Genomic DNA, 22,897 nt, shown 5'->3' with positions numbered 1-22,897 from the left:
CACATCCTTACAGGCCATGAACAGTAAGGATGTGAAATTAACTATCGTACTCAGCCTGATGACATTTCAGATAGTGCAAGAGCTAAGACATAGATAAGGAAGGGAGGGGGAGAGTGGGAAGTAAATGGAAACAGACAGGCGACTACCGTACTAGGCCTGACGACATTTCTGGTAGAGCCGGAGAAAAACAAAAGGTGAGGGAGGGGGGTGCAGAAAGGGAGGGGAGGAACAAAACAAGCGACTATCATACTAGGCCTGACAACATTTCAGATAGTGCTGGAGAGGTGGTGGGGAGGAAAAAACAGCAATGGGAGGGTGGATGAAACAGACTAGGTTGCTATCATATTAGGTCCAGGGACAATTCTGATAGAGTAAGTGCAAAGAAGAAAGTAAGGGGAGGAGATAAGAAAAGGGTGAAGGGAAAGGAGGAGAGAAAAGAGAGTAAGCAGGCAAAAAGAGTGGTGAAGCAAGAGTGGGGAGCGAATACAATTGCAGAAGTCAGTAGTAACACATAATGTTGCATGCCAGGATACAAGATGAAGATGGGAACAGCATGATTCAGGGCCACCATGAGTACAAGATGCAAAGGAAGTCCAGCATGAGAGTTGAGAAAGAGTGACGCACCGTGAATGAATGAAGTCCATAAAAGTCAAACCCAGCATTGGCCACAAGACAGTGATGGTGAAGGAAGGCACCAGGTGGGCGGGGCTTGCTAAGTGGTGAAAAAGAGCAGCAGGCAGGAAGGTACCAGGTAGGCGGGGCTTAGGCCAGGTGACCTAGATCCACTTGCACCTGCTCCCCATCTGCAAAGGAAAAGAAGCTGGAGGGCTCCTTAAGTTGGGAAACAGAGCGGCAAGCACGAAGGCACCAGATGGGCGTGGCTTGCTAAGTGGTGAAAAAGAGCGGGATGCAGGAAGGCACAAGGTGGGCGGGGCTTGCTAAGTGGTGAAAAAGAGCGTCAAGCAGGAAGGCACCAGTTGGGCGGGGCTTGCTAAGTGGTGAAAAAGAGCAGCATGCAGGAAGGCACCAGGTGGGCGGGCTTAGGCCAGATGACCTAGATCCACTTGCACTTGCTCCCCATCTGCCTTGCAGATTTTGCTTGAGTACCAAGGGCAAGTCTTGCAGTCCTGTTCTGGATAAGCTGTAAAGGTCGAAGAGTAGAGGCAGGAAGATTTAGAAAGAGACTGTTGCAATAGTCCAGCCTAGAGAAACTCTTGGCCATCTCCCAGCTTAATCTACATAGTGAATCTGTTGGTTGCCTCCAAGACCACCATTCTGGCTTCAGAGCTAACAGAAGTACAGAAACTGCTCTCCTGAACACCCGTCCAGACTTATTCTCCAATCTTGACTCCAATTTCCCTTCTGTCCTCATTCTCCTTGATCTATCCTCTGCTTTTGACACTGTCCAAGAGTTTGCCCAGGAAAGGAGTGATGGAGATCGGGCGATAGTTAGCTGGAGTGGAAGGATCGGCCGAGGGCTTCTTGGAAGGGGATGCACAAGAGAGTGCTTAAGGGGGGCGGAGGAACCGTTTCAGTGGTAAAGGAGTGATTGCAGAAATCAGCCAAGGCTAGAACAAGGGTGTTGATGTGGTCGTTGATTGTTCTGGATGAGCAGGGGAGAAATTGCTTTGACGAGACTTTCATAGATCAGACTTGTCTAGAAACATCTTCAGGGGTGAACAGGGCAAAGTAGGAGAAAGGAGGAGGAAGACTGCCTCAGGTGGGCCAGGAGTGGTAGAGGAAGAGAGGGTGGACAGGATGTCCTGCGTTTTAGTAGTGAAATAAGAGGCCAAGGCCGTTCAAAGAGCCTGGGAGGGAACAGAAGAGGTAGAGACTGCAGCAGGATTGGTCAGCTCCTTGCAGATTTTGAAAAGTTTGGCCGAGTTGTTAGTTGGAGGAGGCGGCAGGCCAGTTTGTCAAGGGGTTCGCCCCATGCTCTCTGCCGCCCTACACTTTTGTTGGAGGGCGGCGGGGTCGGAATCGTACCAAGAATTACACTTGAATTTGGACTTCAAGCAGATCCTCATGATGGGCAAGGACATCCAGAGTGTTAGAGATAGAGATATGAAGATTAGAGAGGGCTGTGTCAGGGTGTGAGCCAGCCAAAAATGCAGGAGGAGGAGAGAAAGTAGCAGCGAAAGCCTCAACTGACACACGCTTCATGAGCCGGATGACCAAGAAGGTAGGTGGCAGTGCTGGAGTCGGCTTCACCTGCAGGGAAGAGAGAGAGGTGGGAAGAAAGGAGAAAGTGATCACTCCAGGAGAGAGGAGTAGTGAGAGGGCTATAGAAGGGGAGATCTGAGGAGATCAGAACATCAGCGTGTGCCCTGCAGAGTGAGTTTGGCCAGAGGGAAGAATAGAGAGAGGGAGAGAATGAATTGCAGAGGTTGCGAAAGAGTCCTGAAGAAAGGCTGGTAGCATCCAGGTGGATGTTCAAGTCTCCGAGGAGGAAAAGTTGAGAGGTAGAGGCAAGGAGCGAGGAGGAGAGGTCAGCCCACTTGAGAGAGGAAGAGGGTGACTTGTAGGTAGTGACCACAGTGAGAGAGCGGCCTGGAGAGATAGAGAGCCTGCAGACCAGGCGTTCAAAGGAGGAGTAGTGCTGCATTGGAATGATTGAAGCAGGGAACCACTCCGGGACAATCAAGGCTGGACCATCAACGGGGTGGTTGGCAAGTCTTGTGAGATCGACTGCATCCAAATCAAGCTCTTCCAGGAGACGTCAGATGTCAGAGGAGTGTTTGACAGCTGAACAAGAGTTAAGAGTAGCGATGTGGAGCAGGTTGCCACATTTGAAGGACGTCCGGGGAGGGGTACAGGCCAGAGGTATGCCCTGCGGAAGTGTTGAAGGTGCCCGAGAATGGACAGAGGAGGAAGGAAGAGAAGGCAGGGTAGTCGGAGAGGGAGAAGAGTGCCAGAGGGGTGGCAGAGGAGCCAGGGAGGGATAAGAAGAGATAACAGGAGAGGGAAGGACGTCTATAAGGTGTGGGAAGCATCTATCGAAGAGGAGGAGATGAGCCTGAGGGTCCTGTACCAAAACGGTACCATTTAAGTAGACATTAATGATTGTCTTACAGGAGTGGAAGGGGACCAGGATGGCCTCCCACCGGGTTCCACCATTAATCGGAGAAGAGGAAAAAGGAGAGCGAACAAAGACCCTATGGGAGGTCGGGGGCTCCATAGGCCTGGAGAGGGAATGACAGAGTATATCGGTAAGGGTCTGTCTGGAGGAAGCACTGGTATAGGTATCAGCTATAGGGAGGCCTGGGCTGTAGACAAGGATGTCCCTTTTGAGCTTCTTCCTGCCAGACTTAGTGAGAGGAATAGAGGTTAGAAAAGATAGGTGAGACAGAGAGCACCATAGTGGGTGCAGGGAGGAAAGGGGGTGGGGGTAGGGAGAGGGCAGCCCAGGCAAGGGAGGGATGAGGGAAGATCGCGCAGAGGGGGCGACAGGAGGGAGGCACAGGGTGGACACTAAAGGGAGGAGGGCACAACAAAGAACTGACCTACAAATCAGAAGCAGTACAGAACCATCAGAAAGAAAAGAGCACAACAGGGAACCTAGAAGTAATGAATGCAGATGTAGTACAGAACCAAGGCAAAGCACAACGGGGAATGTGACAGTAAAGAAAGCAGGCAATTGTAATGTGATGCCACAAACCATGGATAGCAACACAATATCAAGAACCGTAGAGAGCAAACACAAAGTCAATACAGTCAACAAGGCACAGAACGAGGCAACCAGGGGGCGCGCTGATGGAAGCAGCTTCAGTGTAGCTCTCCCGAATCAGGGTCTAGAAAAGTGGATTGAGCCCCCACTTAGAGGCTCCCCCCCCGCCCCGTCTAACAGACTTCACCCCAAGCAGGATCAACCCCAGCAGCAACTGTGAGCGAAGGAGTGGGCGAAACTGGCCTGTTACAGCGGAGATGGAAGTGAGAACGCCATAAGCAAAAACAAAAGCGTTGCTCTCTGTGTAACTGGTGTTTTGGAGAGGGATGCACACGGAAGAGAGAAGCTGGCGTGAGGGACGGTGGAGCAGGTCGGGACAGGAGGGCAGACTAGCCCCTGCCACCTCCCCGCCCCCCCCCCCCCCCCTCGGCGGGCTAACCCGAGAAGAGAGAAGTTAAAGTGGTGAGTACTGCTCCTCCCAGCTGTCGGCTGGGTGGCCATCGTGCCCCGGAGAGCCGGACTGCCTGGGGCAGGGGATCCCACCATTGATGTCAGCGGCGGAAGTGGAGGTCTGCTCTATTCCACTGAGGATACCATCTGAGGACCGGGGGAGGCCCGCAGAATCAAACGAGAATGGAGCCAGCTAAGGAGGAGCAAAGCTGAGCTCACGCAAGCCTCATAAGGGGCCCCCCACCCACTGCACTGTAAAGCGGGCGTGAGGCCCTGAAAGCATTTCGGAGGCAAGGGGTTCCTCAGGGTGCCTGGGTACTTGGTGCCACATAAGGGCCCCTTCCCCGTGGTGAATCGCAACCTTTAATAAGCTGGCGCCAACATAGACTGATACAAGGCGCAATGCGAAGGAGGAGGGGGCCAGCCAGGAGTGCCAGAAGGACAAAGAGGGGGGACACAGAGAAGGCCCAGAGGCATTTGGAGTAAAGAGGCCCCCCACCCACACAGGGACCCTTGCACACCGCCTGTTTTTGTATTTGTATTTATTGTGTTTTATATAGCGCCTTTGTCCAAAGCGCTTTACATAGGACAGTCAACAATATAATGAAATAGAAGGCAAATCAGCATTCATAAACAGTAACATTCAAACTGTGTTCATAAATAGTAACAATCAATTATCATTCCTGGGAGTAATCAGTCAATCAGTGTTCATAAACAGTAAGAATCAATTAACGTTCATAAGAGTAAATTAATGAATCCGTGTTCAAAGCAGATTAAATCAATTCGAGGACTGTAACAGGTGGCTTCTTAGAGGGGAACGGAACAGAGGATAGGAAGTAATGGAGCGAAGAGACAGGGAAGGCATGTTCCAGTGAAGAAGGGCTAGGAGCTGGAACGAGCAGAAATGGGATTGGGCACAAGGGGGACGTGGAACATTGAGTCTAAAAAGATTAGTAGAGCGGAGGGAGCGAGATGGAGAGTAAAAAGAAAGGAGAGATGCAAGATAGTCAGGAGCAAGGCCATAGAGACATTTAAACACAAGACAGAGAAAGTTGTATTTAAGTTGAGAATAGAAGGGCAATCAGCCAAGCGAGGCCAGGGTCATGGTAGGAGAGAAAACAGAGTGAGCGAATTGAAGAATGATACATTTAGGAGGAGCAAGGCGTGAGTGGGGAAGACCAAAGAACAGAACAATAGAATGGTCGGGAGAAGACTAGTGAGGAGATGAGTTATGTAGCATGGCAAGTGAGAAATGGGCGGACTTTGCGAATGTTGTAGAGATGAAATCGACAAGTGCAGGATGTTGGGGAGATGTGGTGGTCAAAGGATTAGAGTCAAAGTAAATGCCAAGATTGCGGGCGGAGGGAGATATTGAGAGACAGGAGGGAGGAAATGAGGCAGTGGACATATCAAGTAAAATAAGAAAAGATGAGTGTTTGGAGTAGCGAGCAGTGAGACGAGAATTAAGTACGTAGGTAAGGGCTGTTTCAGTTGAATAGTGGGGACTAAAACCAGACTAAGTCGGAGGAAGGAGAGATAGGCTAGACACGAATTATGAGATTCGTGAATAAACAAGGCACTCAAGTAGTTTGGATAGAAAATGTAAGAGGGACATAGAGCAGAAATTAGAAGCAATCCTGTGACCCTCCCGAGGTAAAGAGGATACTCCATAATCCAGTAAGAGAACCCCATTGGTTGTCCATAGAGGAGGTCCCAAACCCCCCATAGTGAGAAGCGACCCACAAGGGGTGCCCTCAACATCCTCCTTGCCGGAGCCCGTGCTGGGAAGGCCGGGGGGGTCACCCTTTACACCCCTATATGGTGAAACAGAGGAAGGCCTAGGGGGAGAAGGATGAGGCCCAGAGGAAGCACATGAGTAGAGGAAATAAATCCAAAGCAAGCCTGGATAAGAAGTGACGAGCCTTGAGAGCCCAATCCATCTAGGGAGCATCTGCTGAGGTGTGGGCCCCCAGGTTCGCTCTTGGGGCGTGTGTCCGCCTCGAGAAGGACCCACCGCACGGCTCCTACCCACTGAGAGAATCATCCATACTGTGAAGAAAGAGAGGTCTCCTCGAGGGGAGAGGGCTGGATCAGAGTTCACCCCCGCATGCCTTGTGGGACCCAGGCAGGGCCAAATGGAGACGTTGGGGGGAGGGCCCCCAGGACTCACTCCTGGGGTGTGCGCCTGCCCTATTGAGAAGCCAGTTGCCTGGTGTCCTACATCTAGGGGTAGAGCACAGGAACTGAGGATAACCCACCCACCTAAAACTAGCTGCAGGCTAGGTGATACCACGGCGGACACCGGAAAACACCACTGGAGCTGTCCTTTTCCTCTGGTCCTTGACACAGCAGGGGGTGCCTTGGTTTGCTGATTTAAAGGGCCTTCCAACCAATGGGAGCGCAGTGGGAGGGATGGAGGGCCAACAAACAAGGAGGCGACTGGGACAACGGGAGGGGAGAGCGGGCACACACACGCTGCATTGCGAGAATACAACTTTTACAAATGCACAACTTACTGTGCCACGGAGCACCTGTCCTCACCCCAGCACTGATGAAGTTGGCGTTGCCTGATGATAGTGGGGGTGGCCTGTGGGGGACAGAGGGAGAAAACACATGTTGGTGCATGCTTACCTGCTGTCTGAGCAGGGGTTCGGACCCTTGCTCCTCCTGGCCTGAACAGGCCCAAACAGGAATTGCCTTTTTCTTCGTCTGCCCTTCACTTCAGACGCCCTTGATCTAAGAGTTTGGAGCAGAAAGGAAGAGGCAGAGCTAAAAAGGTGGGTGGTTCCTTAGGCCAGGTGACCTAGATCCACTTGCACCTGCTCCCCATCTGCAAAGGAAAAGAGGCTGTAGGGCTGCTTAAGTAGGGAAAAAGAGCGGCAACCAGAAAGGCACCAACAGTTTAAAGTGATCTGGATTCACTTGCACCTGCTCCCCATCAGGATAAAAAGAATCCTTTACTTACCCAGTCCTTCCCTAGTCTATTGGATGAGTTCACTCCGAGGCAGAAGAGGGATTCTAGTGGTCTAGGTGCCAGTTGTAGGCAGCGTCACATAGGGTTCTGTTGCAGGCAAAAGTTAAGAGTTCCTGTGGAAGACTGTTCAAACAAGTAAGTAGTTCACTTTAAAGTTAGTTAGGGTCCAGGGACTTCAGAGAAGACACCCTGGAAGGATTCCAGTAGTGGGCCTGGGTGAACTGGATGAGGGGACTCCCAATCACAGAAAACCACAAAGTGCATCAGCACAGAAGAAGAGTTGCAGCAGGAAGACTTCAGCATCTGCAGCCAAAAACCCAGTCGATGGATTTCTTTGTCATGAAGACGGAAGACAGGACTTTGGAAGGGAATTTGCAGCAGGGACCAACGGAGAGCGCTTCTGGCAAGAGTTTTCTTGCTGTTAGATGCAGCTCTGTGGTTTTGGCACCCTTTTCACAAGCCAGAAGAGGACTGAATATCACTTGTCGAATTCTCCTGGTTTGCAAGGTCCAGCACTCGGATGAGGGGGCTTTTAGGACTCAAATCGTGTCTCTGGAGTTCCAGCAAGATGCCACCAAAGTTTCTGCTCGAATCGGAAGACCATGCACCACACAATGGCTCGAGGTCCCAGGGTATTGGGGTATTGCAGCCCTGCAAGGTCGCAGCACGGCATGGGATGACTCCAAAATGCATGTCTTCTTGAGTCTAATGTACCAGGCTCTGGGTCCGGGTCGTCGTTTTCAGAGTCTGCAGGTGGGTTGGAAGGAAGGGTAACAGCAGGCTCTGGTTACACAGCAGGCTCTCCAGTCGCTGGAAATGGCTAGGGCCATCATTTCTTCAACTTCCTATTCGATATCAGCTCCAGTGGTCGTCTTGCCAGCAGCTTCCAGGTTCAGAGTTTTATCAGGAACTACAGCACAACCTCTGTATTCTCGCCCCGCATTTTACAGCAAGGGGCGATCTGCCTGTCCAATCAGGACAGCCAGCCCCCCACAGGGAGGAGTTCCCTTTCAGGTAAGGTGGAAGACAAAGGACTGCAGAGTTTTGGACTCCTCCCTCGCTTCCTGCCTTTCCAGACACTCTGGAGCCTGTGCAGGGAATCCACAGGATTCCAGCCTAAGACAAAACAGCCGCTGAGGTCGTTCCCACTTAGAATGGCAGGGGAAGACCTCAGAAACTGCAAGCACACAAGATATGGCAAGAAAAGGAGCCCACCATTTTAGCAAAATGGTGGCTCATCTGTGCATTACTGAGGCTGAATTAATAGCCTGCAAGTAATAAAGACTTAAAGTCATAAGGGTAAAACCACTGCCACCAACCATTCATGTAAAACTTGCAATTGTAACAGAATGTTACCAGGTAAGTAAGAAAGGATATACATTGTATTCCTCCCCCCAGCATTCCATATAAGGTGGGGTGTGCTGGCTCACTATATAAAATGTAAAGGGGGATGAAAATCCCTCTTTACTACTTGGGAACTGTAGTTCACCCAAGTACATCAAAGCAGAGATAAATGAACAGGGGAGCACAAAGGGGCAACCTAGCCTAAGCCCAAAGGTTGTAAGAAACTATAACTTCAACCATACACTATGGAGAGACATAAGGTCACCCATAAAAAGAGTAAAAACTAGGTGAGAGGGGTGAAAAAGATTCCCCTCCACCTAGGGACTAGGTAAAATAGTTACCTTGTCAAAGCAAAAGGTTCTGGGGTTGACACAGGTAAGGAAAGATGCATCATTGATATGAAAATCTTACCTAACACCCTGATCTGACCACTCGGACATAGAATTCTGCCTCTCCCACACACAAACGACCTGCAACCCAGCTATCAGGCTTATACCCACCCTTCCATGCAATATATGCAGACTCACTGAAGCCTGCATAGCCCCCACATTGCTGGAACACCTTGCCGAATACACACCAGCATGTGATGACCCACAAGCCCAAGCCTCATGTATCCTGTCTGCCCTCTCATAAAACATTGATCATCATGCCCTACTCAAACCCAGAATTCCCAAACCAGGCAGAAAAGCCAACACTTGGTTACAGAAGAAGCACGCTACAGTCTCATCTGGGCCCTTGAACGCACGTGGAGGAAAAACCCTGCTGCACTCAACCTGAAGGCCTTTCAAATCGCCTCGAAAAGCTTTAGAAACGCCCTCATATTGAGAAAGGCCAAATTGTTCAATACCAGAATTACCAAAGCCAGTTCCTGCTTCAACGAACTGTTTTCCATACTCCAAGAATTTGAACACAGTGCCCCTACCTCTCGCTTATCCACATTGACAAAGTCTGGTGCACCACCATTCAAAAAGCCCTCAGATAAAATTGTCAAAGTACAAGACAAAATTCTTTCTAAGAAACAACTAATGTCCAATACCTGCCCCACCCCATCCCCTCAGCCACCGCTCCCTCTGCAAAACACCTCCAATTCCATTTCTCAGCCATCTCCACAGAAGAAATCACCACCACAGTCCAACACCTCAAACCCGCCAACTACAAAGGTGATGCCTGCCCACAATGTCAAACTCAAAACGGCATGCGTCTCTCCCCTTAAAAAAAACCATCCCTCAATCCCATCCTTCGTACCAACTACCGACCCATCACCGCTGTCCCCTTACTCCTTAAAAGCCTAGACCGCGTGGCCTATTGCCAAATTCAAAACTACCTTGAACAACATCAGCTTCTAGGCTCAAGACAATCCGGATTCAGACCAAAACACAACACTCAAACAGCTCTCTTGGACCTAAAAATCCAACTCAACCATACCCGTGATTCAGGCAGCTTGGCCATTCTACTCGTCCTTTACCTGTCAGCGGCATTTGACCTTGTAGACAACGATGTCCTCTGTAAACACCTCCTCACAAACTTTCACTTCTCCCACCAGGCAGTTCACTGGATCAATTCCTTCCTGAGTGAATGCACCTACAAAGTCTTCATAGGCGACCACTCCGCAGATCCCATCCCATGTGGCATCCCTCAAGGCTCTTGCGTCTTGGGATCCCTTACACAAACTTTGCAGAGGATGCGCAAGTCCTGCTGCCAATCTCAGGGAACTACACCCATGACGTTGAAGTCGTCAATCAGACTTCGTTTTCTACAGAACTGGATGGCGACCCACAACCTTTGTCTCAATGACGAAAAAGTCGCAGCTTCTCATCTTAGTCTCCCCCCACCGGCTAAGCACCCTGGACCCATTCTATGCCTCCTTTACCATTGATCGGACAACCATCCAGGTCTCTAAACACGTGAAGACACTGGGCTTATATCCTGACGCTGAACTTAACATGTCCCGCCACATCAACGCCCTTGCCTCCTCCACAGCACCAAGCTCATATCTCTTCCACAGACTGCCTCGCCCTTGCATGGGCTATCATTGGTAGTAAGCTCGATTATTGCAATGTGCTGTTCACCGGCACCTCTTCCAAGAACTTGGCAAAACTTTAACTCCTACAAAATAAGGCACCCGGGGCAGCCCTAGGGCTCAAATCCACTGACCACCAGCAACAGGAAGGGAAGTTCACTGGCTTCCAATAAAAGCACAAATTGACTTCAAAACACTTTTCCTTGCCCACTGATGTCTCCATCTGAATGCTCCCTCTTACCTCACCCCCACCCTTGCATTGCTCTAAAACCTATGACTGGATGTCTCTGTTCTTCATCAAGTCACTCGCTACCCGCCCCCAAATTCCAACTTAAGCGAGCAGGGGACTCGGGCCTCTGCTTGACCTCTCCCACCCTCTGGAACACTGTCCCAGATCACATCAGAAACAAACATTCACTCCTGGTATTCAAAAAACACTTAAAAGCATGGCTATTTAACAAATATGCCTAACAGATTTTTATGATGTATACTGTTATCCACTGCTTTTGTCTGTTTCACCACCTGTCAAGCGTGTGATACCTACGGGTCTGGGTGCTATATAAATTAAATAAAGAGTTTTGCTAAGTAGGTCATATAGGGAGGGAATGAATGTCTGAGATTTGTGGTGTAGAGCGTAGCCCCCAAGGGGGCAGAACACAGGGTCGTTGTGTGGGCAGAGTGAGGATACAAATCTAGGGCATGACAAAAATAACTTAAGTTATACGACTTGAAGACAATCCTTTACGAATGAACAAAAAGCAGAATTTGTAATGAAAGAATTCCGGCAAGGAAAATTTACAACAATGCATTTTAGACGTTGAAAAGACATGAAGCCACATATGATGTGCTCTCTTGCATTAACTCTCCTTGCTATTCCCACAACTGCCTATTTAAGAACTATAAATACCTTGCCATCTTTTTCAGATTTATTATCAAAGCAGCACCTGGTCCTCCAAGAAAAGATGAACGCCTGCCAAATGTCATAATAAATGAAAAACGAGATATTGCTGTTGCAGCCCATCAGGTGAGACATTGTGTGCTGGATTTAAACAACAGGACCGAATTAAATAAACTGTCAAACATTCTTAATCTTTCACACCATTAATTAATTAATTGAGATTTTATATTGCGCTTCATGCCAGCGACCAGCCTCGAATTGCAGGACCAGGATTCGAACCAGTGCCATGCTGCGTCGTCTTACTTCCAAGACAAACGTGTTGCCTGTGAGCTATCACGCAGGCACTAATGGAAAGTATGCATTCCTTAACTCCTTTATGCAAAGTAAAGCAGCTGTAGCCTCACAGTTGGGTGAAAGCATCATTTTCTTTCAGCTTTTTTAGAACAATCGTAAGGCAAAAGGCACTTAATGCAAAAGGAAGAAAATCAATAAATATGTAGGGAGGACTTCCTTTGAAAAATTGGAGCAAAAGGTATAAGCGCATAAGATGAAATTATGACTTATGAAATGTAATAGTAATGGTAAGAAGGGAGTTCAAAGGTTTGTATGGAAGTGAAATGATAGTATTGTTGAAGTCAAATACCACAACTATCGAGGCGTGATAATTGATCAAGAGATACATTGGCACCTACTAATTGAGAATATCTGGAGGACTACATGACAATTACTTGCAACTGTATAATCAATTTCAATATATAATTCTGGATATACTATGTAATTGCTAAAACTGTCAGTTGAAAATCATGTCCACCATAATGTCTGTTTCAGAGATATGGACTACAGATAAACTAACTTGAGATTAACAAAATGAAGTTCTTGTCTAAAATGATTGATATATGATATGGCATTTATAACTATAGACAAGTGTTGCAAGGCACAACGAGGCAAGGGAGGGGAAACAGAGGGAAGACAGACAGCGATCCTACTAGGCCAGGTGACATTGAAATTGCGCAAGTGCAGGGGAGGGGGGGAGGGGAAAAGTGCAGGGGAAAGTGCAGTACATAGAATAACAGTAAAATAAATAAAGACGATAAATAAAAGTGCGGCCAGCTGTTGTCAAGTGCAAGGGTAAGTGCAGACCTCAGGGGTCACGTGCTAGTCGGGGCTGTAGGATACAGACACAGTTCCCTAGTGCAAGGGTAGTCGGGGGGGGGGGGGGGAAGTACAGGTGTGCAACTGGCGGGCAGGGGACCTGTGCCCGAGATCAGAGGGTAGCTATAACAAGGGGGTTGTCCTCCCCTCTATGAATCTAGGAGGTGTACAGGGAAAATTCAGTGTACACTGGTTATTTGGACCCTAGTGGGAACATATATCATTCTGAGCAACCACTAAGAAAAACAACATACTTGCTGATGCTGAACACATGACTCAAAAAATAAATGTAAAATGAATTTTAATTTATCATTTGACTTTCTATTATGAGCTTTAAATAAACTTTATATTTGCAAGAAATTTCAGTTGTTTCATTTCATAACAGTCCACGATGTCCATTCATGGAAAAACATACATAGATAAAAATTCACTGTATAAAGGAAACTGTACTCGGTGACATAAGAAGTAGGTTCATCATTTTTGTGTCTAACCAACAACTTGAAAATCAAAATGTCCTATGTCGTTGAGAATGGAGAACACACTGTGAGAATGTAAGATGGGGAGACGATTGGATATATGTCTCCTATGCCCGGCTAAAGTCTGACCTTGTATTCGGTCTACGTCTGGATATGATGTTAGGAATTTTAAAGGGCAGCACAATCAAAAAAGGCCCAATAGAGTTTGGGTGGGTGTGCTGCTGACGTTTCGGCAGGATAGATTGATAGCCTTCTTCTTGGGCCAAGAATAGTCAGGAGACTCAGTTCCTGTGTGAAAATCTGTATCACACCCGTTTCTTAGCTCAGTCTTCAATTACCCAGTACTTCCATTTAGGCTGGCAACAAAGCATGGGGCAACAGAGGTTACTCACGTACCTTCACAAAGCACAGATTCGCCCGGCTGTTATGAAATGAAACAACTGAAATTTCTTGCAAATATAAAGTTTATTTAAAGCTCATAATAGAAAGTCAAATGATAAATTAAAATTCATTTTACATTTATTTTTTGAGTCATGTGTTCAGCATCAGCAAGTATGTTGTTTTTCTTAGTGGTTGCTCAGAATGATATATGTTCCCACTAGGGTCCAAATAACCAGTGTACACTGAATTTTCCCTGTACACCTCCTAGATTCATAGAGGGGAGGACAAACCCCCTTGTTATAGCTTCTCCAGTCCTCCCCGCTCCAGGGCAGCCTCTTTTTGTTCAACGAGATCAGAGGGTAGCCAGGTAACCAGTGCAGTTTCAGAATCAGCCAGGAGATCAGCAGGGGAGAGGAGGAGAAAAGCAGAAGCAAAGAGGAAGGTCTTGAGGTGCTTCTGGAACCGGGGATGGTTTTCCTCAAGTTTCAGAGAGGCAGGGAGGCTGTTCCAGAGGTAAGTCCCAGCAGAAGAAAGATCTACCACCAACTCGCTGCTTGGAGAAGCGAATGACCCTGGAGGATTTGGAGGCGGATGAGCGAAGAGCTCTAGAAGTAAGATATTTAGGAAGAGAAAGTTGAAGGTATTGAGGCCCCAGGCCCCAGAAGGCCTTGTGGACAATGCAATGGGGTTTCAACTTAATCGTTGCCGCCACTGGGAGCCAGTGCAGGAATTTCAGTCCTTGAGAAATACGATCCCTGGGCTTGAGGCCAAGGACAAGTCTCGCAGTACTGTTTTGGAAGAGTTGCAGAGGGCGGAGAGTAGAGGCAGGCAGATTTCGAAAGAGGCTGTTGCAGTAGTCCAGCCTAGAGAGATCCAGAGCTCTGGAAACGGTGAGCTTCTTTGGGAAGGAGAGGAAAGGAAGAATACCTCTGAGGAGGTGCAGCTGGTAGTGTGACTTCTTAGAGACGTCATAGATGTGAGGAGAGATGGAAAGTGTGGAGTCGAAGAGGACCCTGAGGTTTTTAGCCTCATAGGTGAGTGCGGGAAGAGGGCCAAGAGAGGCCGGCCGGAGAGCGACATGAAAGGAGGGAGTGGGCGTGTCGATGAGGAGAATCTGTCTTACTGGCATTAAGGCAGAGATCATTGGCGGCACACCACTCCTGGATGGCGGACAGACAGGCAGACAGAGATGAGAGAAGACTGTGTGGGTTTCCAGGAAAACTACCTGTTGAATACCTAGTGTGGAGGTAACCATTGAAATGTACGTAGATCAAGTGTTAAATTAATCTATAAAGAAAAAGTATCATGACTGCCCTCATGTGTTATGATGTGTTATAACATAGTGGGATACCCTACAAAAAAATACATGATACAGAAGTATTAAAATTGATATAATGTTGGTAGATGGTCAATATTGGAGTCAAATATTTCAATTAAATGCTATGATGGGCTCAGAATCGGCTGTTAAGTGCTGTATTTAACAAACTGACCAGGATCATTGATTATGAGCAAAATCTGGTTGATCTTACAACTAAGGTATAAAGCTATGAATATTTACCCCATGTACCTAAACAAGGAAATTACCTTTGTAGGTAATCAAATTTCCCAGGAAACAAATAAGACGTGATTACTTGAGAGATTACTGGGGCATTCGATGACATTGATCGAACCAGCAGGAAATGTATTCGTAGGACTGATCTATTAGAAAGAGCACAGCACCTATTGATTGTGTGTCCAGTATTAAACCTGACACGACAAATATTTGATGGCATACCGGAATTATGAGAAGATACGTGAGCGTAATGAGTATATTTGGAGTATATTCATAGAGGGAGAAGTTGTTCCTTTAATTTATTACTTAACTTGTTTTTAGTATGAAGTAGATAAAGGTCTTGAAAGACTATGAATGGTACGGTATAGTATAGTATCATCCTTGTTTTTCTATGTTTGATGTATTGTAGGAATTATTATTGCTCTTCTGCATTCTAAATCCCTTATTTAACTGCTATTTTTCTTTTTCATTCTCTTATGAATGTATACAAAGTTATATTAAAAAAATAAATAAGAAATTTAGAAAGCCTTCTCGACCCCAGGTGATGTCAGTCAGGAGGGACCGATTATTGATAGCAGTACAGTGAACTTACATTTTTCAATGCCAGAACAGATGAGCACTTGTACATGGAGACTGGGTAAGGCTCTGTTCATGCATACGGTTTCCTAGATATTTTGGGCCGTATGTAAGAAATACATTGTGAATTAAACACTACTTAGTAGGAGGCATGTTTATTCACTCAGATCCTCTCATGTTACCACTAACTTTGAGAAGCGCTCATGTCAAATTATTTTTTTAAACTTTGGGGCAAACGGCAAATGAAGGCCCCATTTTAATACGTTCTGTTTGCTCACATGTTTAACAAACACTTTGGGCCACTCAAACGTCAAAGCTGTTGCTTCTCTAGTGTAACATCAGGTCGTTTCTGCATAGCACTCCTTAACAACCTAAAATATTAGTGGAAATATTGGGAGTATGGGGAGGATGGATTGAGACCTTTCTGAATGATAGGGGACTTGGGCAGAAGTTTTTATGGAGGGCAATATTTTTCCCCGATTATCTTGTTGCCTGTACAGCAAAGTGTATGTCTCCTCTGTTTGCTGTACGTTTCAGTGGCTGAACTTTGGCATCTAGGTGATTCTGCTGTAGTAGTAGGATCAGTTCCAAAAGAGTATTTATGTGCGAGTCTTATGAGTTTTGAATTAGTTCTATATCTTATTAGTAGCCAGTTGGGGTACCTTAGCAAAGTACAGTTGGAATCACTTTGTTATAGGGAAGGGATGAGTCTGGGTGCTGCGTTTTGGCCTTTTATGAGCAGCTAATTTGTTAATATGTGAGACTCGCAAAATGGGTGCTGACAAAGCCCAGTCTAGAATTCATAAGGCGCCCAGCATATGGTCATGCAGCTGAGGGGAAAGTGTTAAATTGGTGAAAAGGCGATTGAGTTTGAATCGTCCTCCTTTGAATTGGATATGCATGTTGAGGTTGGTATCCTGTTGTACTCATGTTTTTGCTAAATTAAGCAAAAGAGCCTGCATAGGTGGTTAAAGAAGCAGAGCTTTTGGTATGGTGTCAAACAAAAGCAGCGGAGCATGACAGGACTATTTTAGAGCAGAGATGTAACAAATTATATATTTTCGCATTAGCAAAGTAATGATGTAACAAATATTTATTTTCGCATTAGTAGGTTCTGAATAATGACCTTTATATTCGGTTGTTGTTTTTTTCTGAGATTTTCAAAGTTGCATCACATAAATAATCAACACTTTTTATTAAACATTAAACTGGACTATAATAAAAACTTGACTATCTGGCACCATTTGGAACCCAAACGTAACGGATAATAAAAAATGCCAGTTAGCCGAACGTTGGTTGTCCGAACGAGATACCAAAGCAAGCAGGATAAATAACCATAATTCCTGGCCTGTTGGCTCCATTATCGGCTCGGAAAATGTATCTGGTATTTTCTTAACCACAACCGTTATTACTGGCATTGAAGGTGCTGATTTTTTAGAACGTTGCGGTTAATAAAGTGCTGGATAGCAAAGATTTTACTGTATATCAGCAGACAACTACATGACTACACTTTCTGAAGTTTTAAATTAAAGAGCTTTTTGTCTGCATTTGACAAACCCCGACTTTGGCAATTTGGCTTCACTGGGCATTGTCAAATATCCGAATTGTGTCTGAAAGTTGGGCTTTTAGAAACCTAACATCAGTACACTCCCATTTTAGAAGGATTCATCTGGAGTGTCTCTCCCCATTCATCCATCTAAGGATGACAGCCGTTTGGCATGAAGGTGAACCTTTCTTCTAGTCTGCAGACCTTTGAGTAGATAGTGATGTAATCTGGATAGAGGTTGTAACAAAGTCCATTGTTTCTTTGCATATGTATTCTGAGGGGGGGGGGGTCATATTGCATGTTCATTTGAAGTTGCTGAAGGGGCGAGCCTGGAGAATGCTGCATTTAACAGATACGAGATGAATGGCCCAGATATGATTCAATCTTAAAAATCAATTTGAACCAGTCCAGCATATGACTACAGATACCACTGTTGCCTTCAAGTCTAGTCACTTGACTGCAATGGGAAACCCTGGGCAATGAACAATGGTTGGGTTCCATTAAAAGACATGATTCAGGGAGGCCACCAGGGGGCGCACGGGCTATGGCAGCCTGAGTGCTGAGCTCCCGTCAAAGCTGGGCTGGTGCAAGGGATTGAGCCCCCCACCAGGAAAAGTGTAGACGACTGAGGTGCTGAACCCCCAGGGCCCCCCTAGGTCGAAAGAGCGGTGTCTGCAGACCCCCGGGAAAAGGAATACATGACCCGTTGCCTCGAGAGGGGAGCCACGTGTGAGCAGAGCAGCCTCGAGAGATGTGGAGCTCCGCGGAACACCGGAGCCGCGTGTGCCCGCTGGAGAAATTACTTTTTCTCCCCAGCCCCTCCCGAACAGACGCCGGAGGAGCAGTGGGAATCCGGCTACGGAGGCCCGCAGCGTGAGAGGACACCATCAGAGCGCGGTGGGAGCCCCTCCCCCTGCGGAAGAAATTCGCTCCGGAGGCCCGGGCCCGTCTGTGGCAAGGTCTCCCAGCCCCGGGACCTGGACACAGAACTGAGCAGGGTGAGTGGCGGAGCCCCAACCCGCTGCCTCTTGTGGTGGGCCCCCTGGGCGGAGACACAGAGGGCCTGGGCTCGCTGGCCTTCTCGGGCAGCCCGCGCTCTGTTGGGGGATGGGGTTTGATCACCATTCCCCATAACATCAGAGGACGCTTGGGGCCCGCAGAGCTTTAGCCCAGCCCAGGAGAATCTACAGTGCAGCTCCCCGGCCGCCGGGGCCGCGGCCCACCCCCTCCCCGGGGCACTTGGCAAGGAGAGAGTGCCGCAATTGACGTGGGACACAAAGTGAAAGGGCGGGGGCCCGGCGTGCAGACCCTGCATAGGTAGTGGCACCTGGGCACGTGCCTGGGGCGTTTGCCTGCCTACCGGGTGAACGGGGGGGCATTCGCAACTAGACAAAGCCCGGGAGGCACGACTGCAGGACCCCCCCCCCCCCTGAGCGACCACCCCATGGCTCTGCTCACGCGGAACCCAGCGACCGCGTCCCCTCTCCCTGGGAGCACGGGGAGGGCCCGGAAGGACTCGAGGAGAACGGTCAGGGTGTGTGGCCCCCACCCGGGATTGGTGGGGCGGGTGCCCGCCCAGGGTCGTTCCTTCCGAGGCCAACAAGTTTAAAAGGGAAGTGGTGAAAACCCCAGCGACGAAGCCTATGGAGGGCGCAGGGGGTGGCCAGATGAGCTGGCATAAAACCCTACAGGTATACCGATACCAGGAGGCAAGATGCGAAAACAGCGGCGTGGAACGAGAGAGTGGGATGGCCCAGTCGGAGACCCCGTTCCTGTCCACCACAGCAATGGAAAAGGGTTTCGCCTCAGTCCTGCAGGAAATCAGGGACATGCGTTCAGACATCACCCAAAAATTGGAGGAAATGGACCAAAGGGTGGACAAGGTTGAGGACAGACTGTTACAGCTAGAAACCAACCAATCGTCATCCGCAACCCAAGAGATGCAAATGGACTTGAGACTAGTGGCCTTGGAGAAGAGGGATGAGGAAAGGGCTAGGCAAATGGACGATTTTGAAAATAGGGAACGGAGGAACAACCTCAGATTCTTTGGGGTTCCGGAGATGGACGGAGAAACGGAGAGAGACCTGGCCAGGGTGGTGAGAGAAATAATTGCCCTCCTTTTCGCGGATGAGATGACGACAGAACCAACGTTCGATAGGGTGCACAGAGCAGGGGGCAGAGCGGGGTGCCCCCGGTCCATCTTGGTCCGGTTCCATTATTTCACGGAAAAGGCGAAGGTGTTAGAAGAGGCTAGAAAGGCGCGGGAGATCACATACAATAATGCTCAGGTGTCCATCTTCCAAGATCTCTCTTCATACACACTGGCCAAACGCAGCATGTGCCGCCCCCCTAACGCAGCTTCTAAAGGAGAAGGGAGTGCGCTACAGATGGGGCTACCCCTTCTCCCTCACTTTTGAGTATATGGGCCAGCGGACGACCCTGGTCACGGAAGATGACATAAGGGAAGCCATCCGAGAATACGTGACGGAGCTGACCCCCCGGAGGGAACCCACGGGGATGGCCGCGGAGGGTGCTGGCGGCCACAGGGAGACAGGAGAAAGAAGACAAGCTCAAGGAAATAAAAAAATTAAACTCGCCGTCTCCAGCGAAGGATAGAGAGCGCAAAGACCCTGATTGAGGATGAGTGGGCCGGCCCGAAAGCGAATAGGAACTAAAGATCGCGAGGTCCAACAACGCACAGGGTCCCCTTGAAAAGCAAGTATATGGGGACTTCTGGGGGTGTGATTCGGGGGGGGGCTCAAAGAGGAACAAGCTCCGATAAAGGCCTAGCAGAAGGCGGCAGGCTGGTGGTCCGGGCAATTACCATCAATGGTGGAACTACTTGGCTGGACGCTGAGGTGTGGGGAGGGGGGTACGGGGAAAGTTGGGGTTGTTATATTTGAAATGGGGCTCAGGGGGCAATTGGGGAAAAGTTTCAGGCCCACCTGCGGGGCAGCAAGGGGGGGTAATGGGGAGCAGAGTATTAATCAAACGGAGCTGGGAGGGAGCAGTGCTGTGTGGAAGCTGACCGAGAGACAAGTAGACCTAGATAATGGCTGAAAACCTGTCTGCCCTGGGAGTGGGCTCCCTTAATGTGCAGGGTTTGAATACCCCAACCAAGAGGTCCTTGGTTTGTAGGGAATTTAGAAGGGCCAAACTTGACCTGCTCTTCCTTCACGAGACACACTGGGCGCGGGGGAAGGAGCCAAAAATGCAGGGGAGGGGGGGATCGGAGAGGTGTTCAGTGCATCGCACAAGACCAAAAAAAGGGGGGTGGCCATATTGTTGGCAAGGGACGTCGCTTTTGAAAAGGAGGACATGCTGAAGGACCCAGTGGGTCCCCTCTGACCCTCGTGGTGGTGTATAGCCTGAACGAGGGCCAGGCGCAATTCTGGGAAGAAGTGAGGGACAGGTTGAAACTCTTTGTTCATGGTATGATGGTGGTGGGGGGGATTTCAATATGGTCTTGGACCCGGCCACTGATAGGAAACGCATGGGGCCCCAGTCCACTAGAGTCGCGGACGAACCCATGGCACAAACTTTCCAGAAGGTCAACGCGGAACTGGGCCTGGTAGACACAATTCCGAGTCCCAGGACCGGAATCCCCTCATTCACATACTACTCCGCAATCCATGCATCATACTCCCGAATTGACTGCATCCTAGTCGATGAGCCCCTACGTCCATATGTCTCTGGCCACAGGGTCGATCCAGTCCCCTGGTCCGACCATGACTTGGTCTGTGTAACTATAGTGGGGGGGTTGGCGGGGTGACTGCAAAGGGCGCTGGAAATGTAACGACTCCTTGTTGAAAGATGAAGTCCTGGCGCAGGAGGTGTTAGACGCCATAACAGAATATTTTTAACTAAATGATACTGGCGAGGTGGGCACACACTGTGGGACGCCTTCAAGGCGACCATGCGAGGAGTCCTCATTAAGATGGGAGCCCAGAAAAAAAGGGTGAAGGAAGCCCAGGAGAGGTCTTTGAGAGGAAAAAATAGCCCAACTCCAGCCGGGAGGTTCCCCAGAGGAGCCCCTAGAGAGAGAGCAGATGGCCTCCTTGGAGGACTATAAACTCCAGTTCAAAGACCTCCTGTTGCACAAGACTGAGAGGAGTCCGCAAATGGTGAAACTAAAATATTACGAGAAGGGGGATAGAGCAGATAGGATTCTAGCCTGGAAGCTGAGCGAAGTTCAGAGAAGTAGGATGGTGAAGGCGGTGAGGAATGAACAGGGGTCGATGGGTTATGATACTCCAAACATAGGAGCGGCCTTCCGCCGATACTATGAACAATTATACTCGTCACGATATGATGGGGACGAAGCCAGGATTGAGGGGTTCCTGAACTCCATCCGGGTTCCGGCCCTGACAGGGGAAATGGCAGAAGGTCTGGAGGGACCAGCGACTGACGAGGAGGTGGAGCAGGCGATTAGTGGGATGAAGGTGGGGACGTCCCCTGGAGAGGATGGATTCTCAGTGTACTTTTACAAGAGGTTTCAGTCCACCCTTGCTCCACACCTGGTGAGGGTGTTCAATGCGGTGTTAGAGGGGGGAATCCTACCAGAAACCATGATGAGGTCCATAATAGTGGTACTGCCCAAAGAGGGTAAAGATCTGACGGAATGCTCCTCCTGCCGCCCGAGATCACTCCTTAATATAGACGTCAAGATTCTGGCCAAGGTGGTGGGGAGGGGAATGGAAGGGATAATGTCAAGGCTGGTACATGGGGATCAAGTGGGATTTATTGGGGGTAGGCAAGGTTCAGACAATATCAGAAAGACAATAGACCTGATCCATTATGCCCAAGAGTCAGACCTCGAGGCGAGCCTGCTTTCTCTAGACTCTGAGAAAGCTTTTCACAGGGTCGAGTGGAGATATATGGAACTCCTCCTCCAAAAAATGGGCTTTGGGGTACACAAGGAACTGGGCGTCGGCATTATACAGAGCTCCAACGGCAAGGGTACAGGTGAATAGAGAGTTGTCGGAACCATTCCCCCTCGCAGGGGACAAGACAGGGATGCCCACTCTCCCCTTTGATATATGTCCTAACAATGGAACCCCTAGCCATAGCAGTGAGCCCACCCTGATATCAAGGGGATTAAAAGAGGTGACGTGGAGTTTAAGCTCTCCCTGTTCGCTGATGACCTCCTGGCATACTTGGTGGAGCCCGGCTCCTCGTTCCCGCCACCCTCCAGTCTTTGATGACAGCCTTTGGGCAGTTCTCGGGGTTAAAAATAAATATGTCAAAGTCAGTGGTACGCCCTATGAGGGTCCGGGACCCAAGGCTGGATCCCTTGGACAGGTATAAGGGGATTGTAGTGGGGAAAGACTCCATTCGATACTTGGGTGTTCTCCTCACCAGAGACCTTTCAAAGCTGGCCCCAACTAACTACGGCCTGCAATGGCAGGGATTGCATCAGACCTTAGGAGATGGGGTGGGATGATCCTGTCCTGGTATGGTTGCATGACGGCGGTAAAAATGAACATCCTGCCGAGACTGCTGTACCTCTTCACGGCTCTCCCGGCTGGGGTACCCGACCAAACCTTCCGGGATCTACAGAAGGCAGTGCGAGAGTTCATATGGCAGGGGAGGACCCCGAGGATAGGGGGAGCTACTCTAACTCTACCCAGGGAAGAGGGGGGTTTCGGGCTAGCAGACTTTCTTCTCTATTACCGGGCCGCCCAGTTCTGTGTGCTACTGGAACATACGAAAGTGGGGATTGGTACCTACTGGTCCTACCTAGAAGATATGGATGCCCACCCTCTAAAAGTATGTGATCTTCTGTGGATGCCGCGCAGGTCCATCCCAAGCAGACTGAAAGCCCACCAAACCTTGGGAGTACTCTGGTTGATCTGGAAAGA

The 22,897-nt window shown here is 48.9% G+C and overlaps 1 protein-coding gene across 1 annotated transcript in view; it reads left to right on the top strand.

The window, feature by feature from the left end:
• UTP14A (UTP14A small subunit processome component) overlaps nt 1-22,897 on the top strand; it is a 684,761-nt gene that overhangs the window by 582,324 nt on the left and 79,540 nt on the right. The window contains exon 14 of the mRNA XM_069612971.1: nt 11,380-11,479. Coding sequence (XP_069469072.1) covers nt 11,380-11,479 — 100 coding nt within the window. The remainder of the gene's footprint in view (nt 1-11,379; nt 11,480-22,897) is intronic.

This window comes from Ambystoma mexicanum, chromosome 5p (genome assembly GCF_040938575.1).
Source record: "Ambystoma mexicanum isolate Mex_15411 chromosome 5p, UKY_AmexF1_1, whole genome shotgun sequence".
NCBI lineage: Eukaryota > Metazoa > Chordata > Amphibia > Caudata > Ambystomatidae > Ambystoma > Ambystoma mexicanum.
This window is presented reverse-complemented; position numbering and strand designations above follow the sequence as displayed.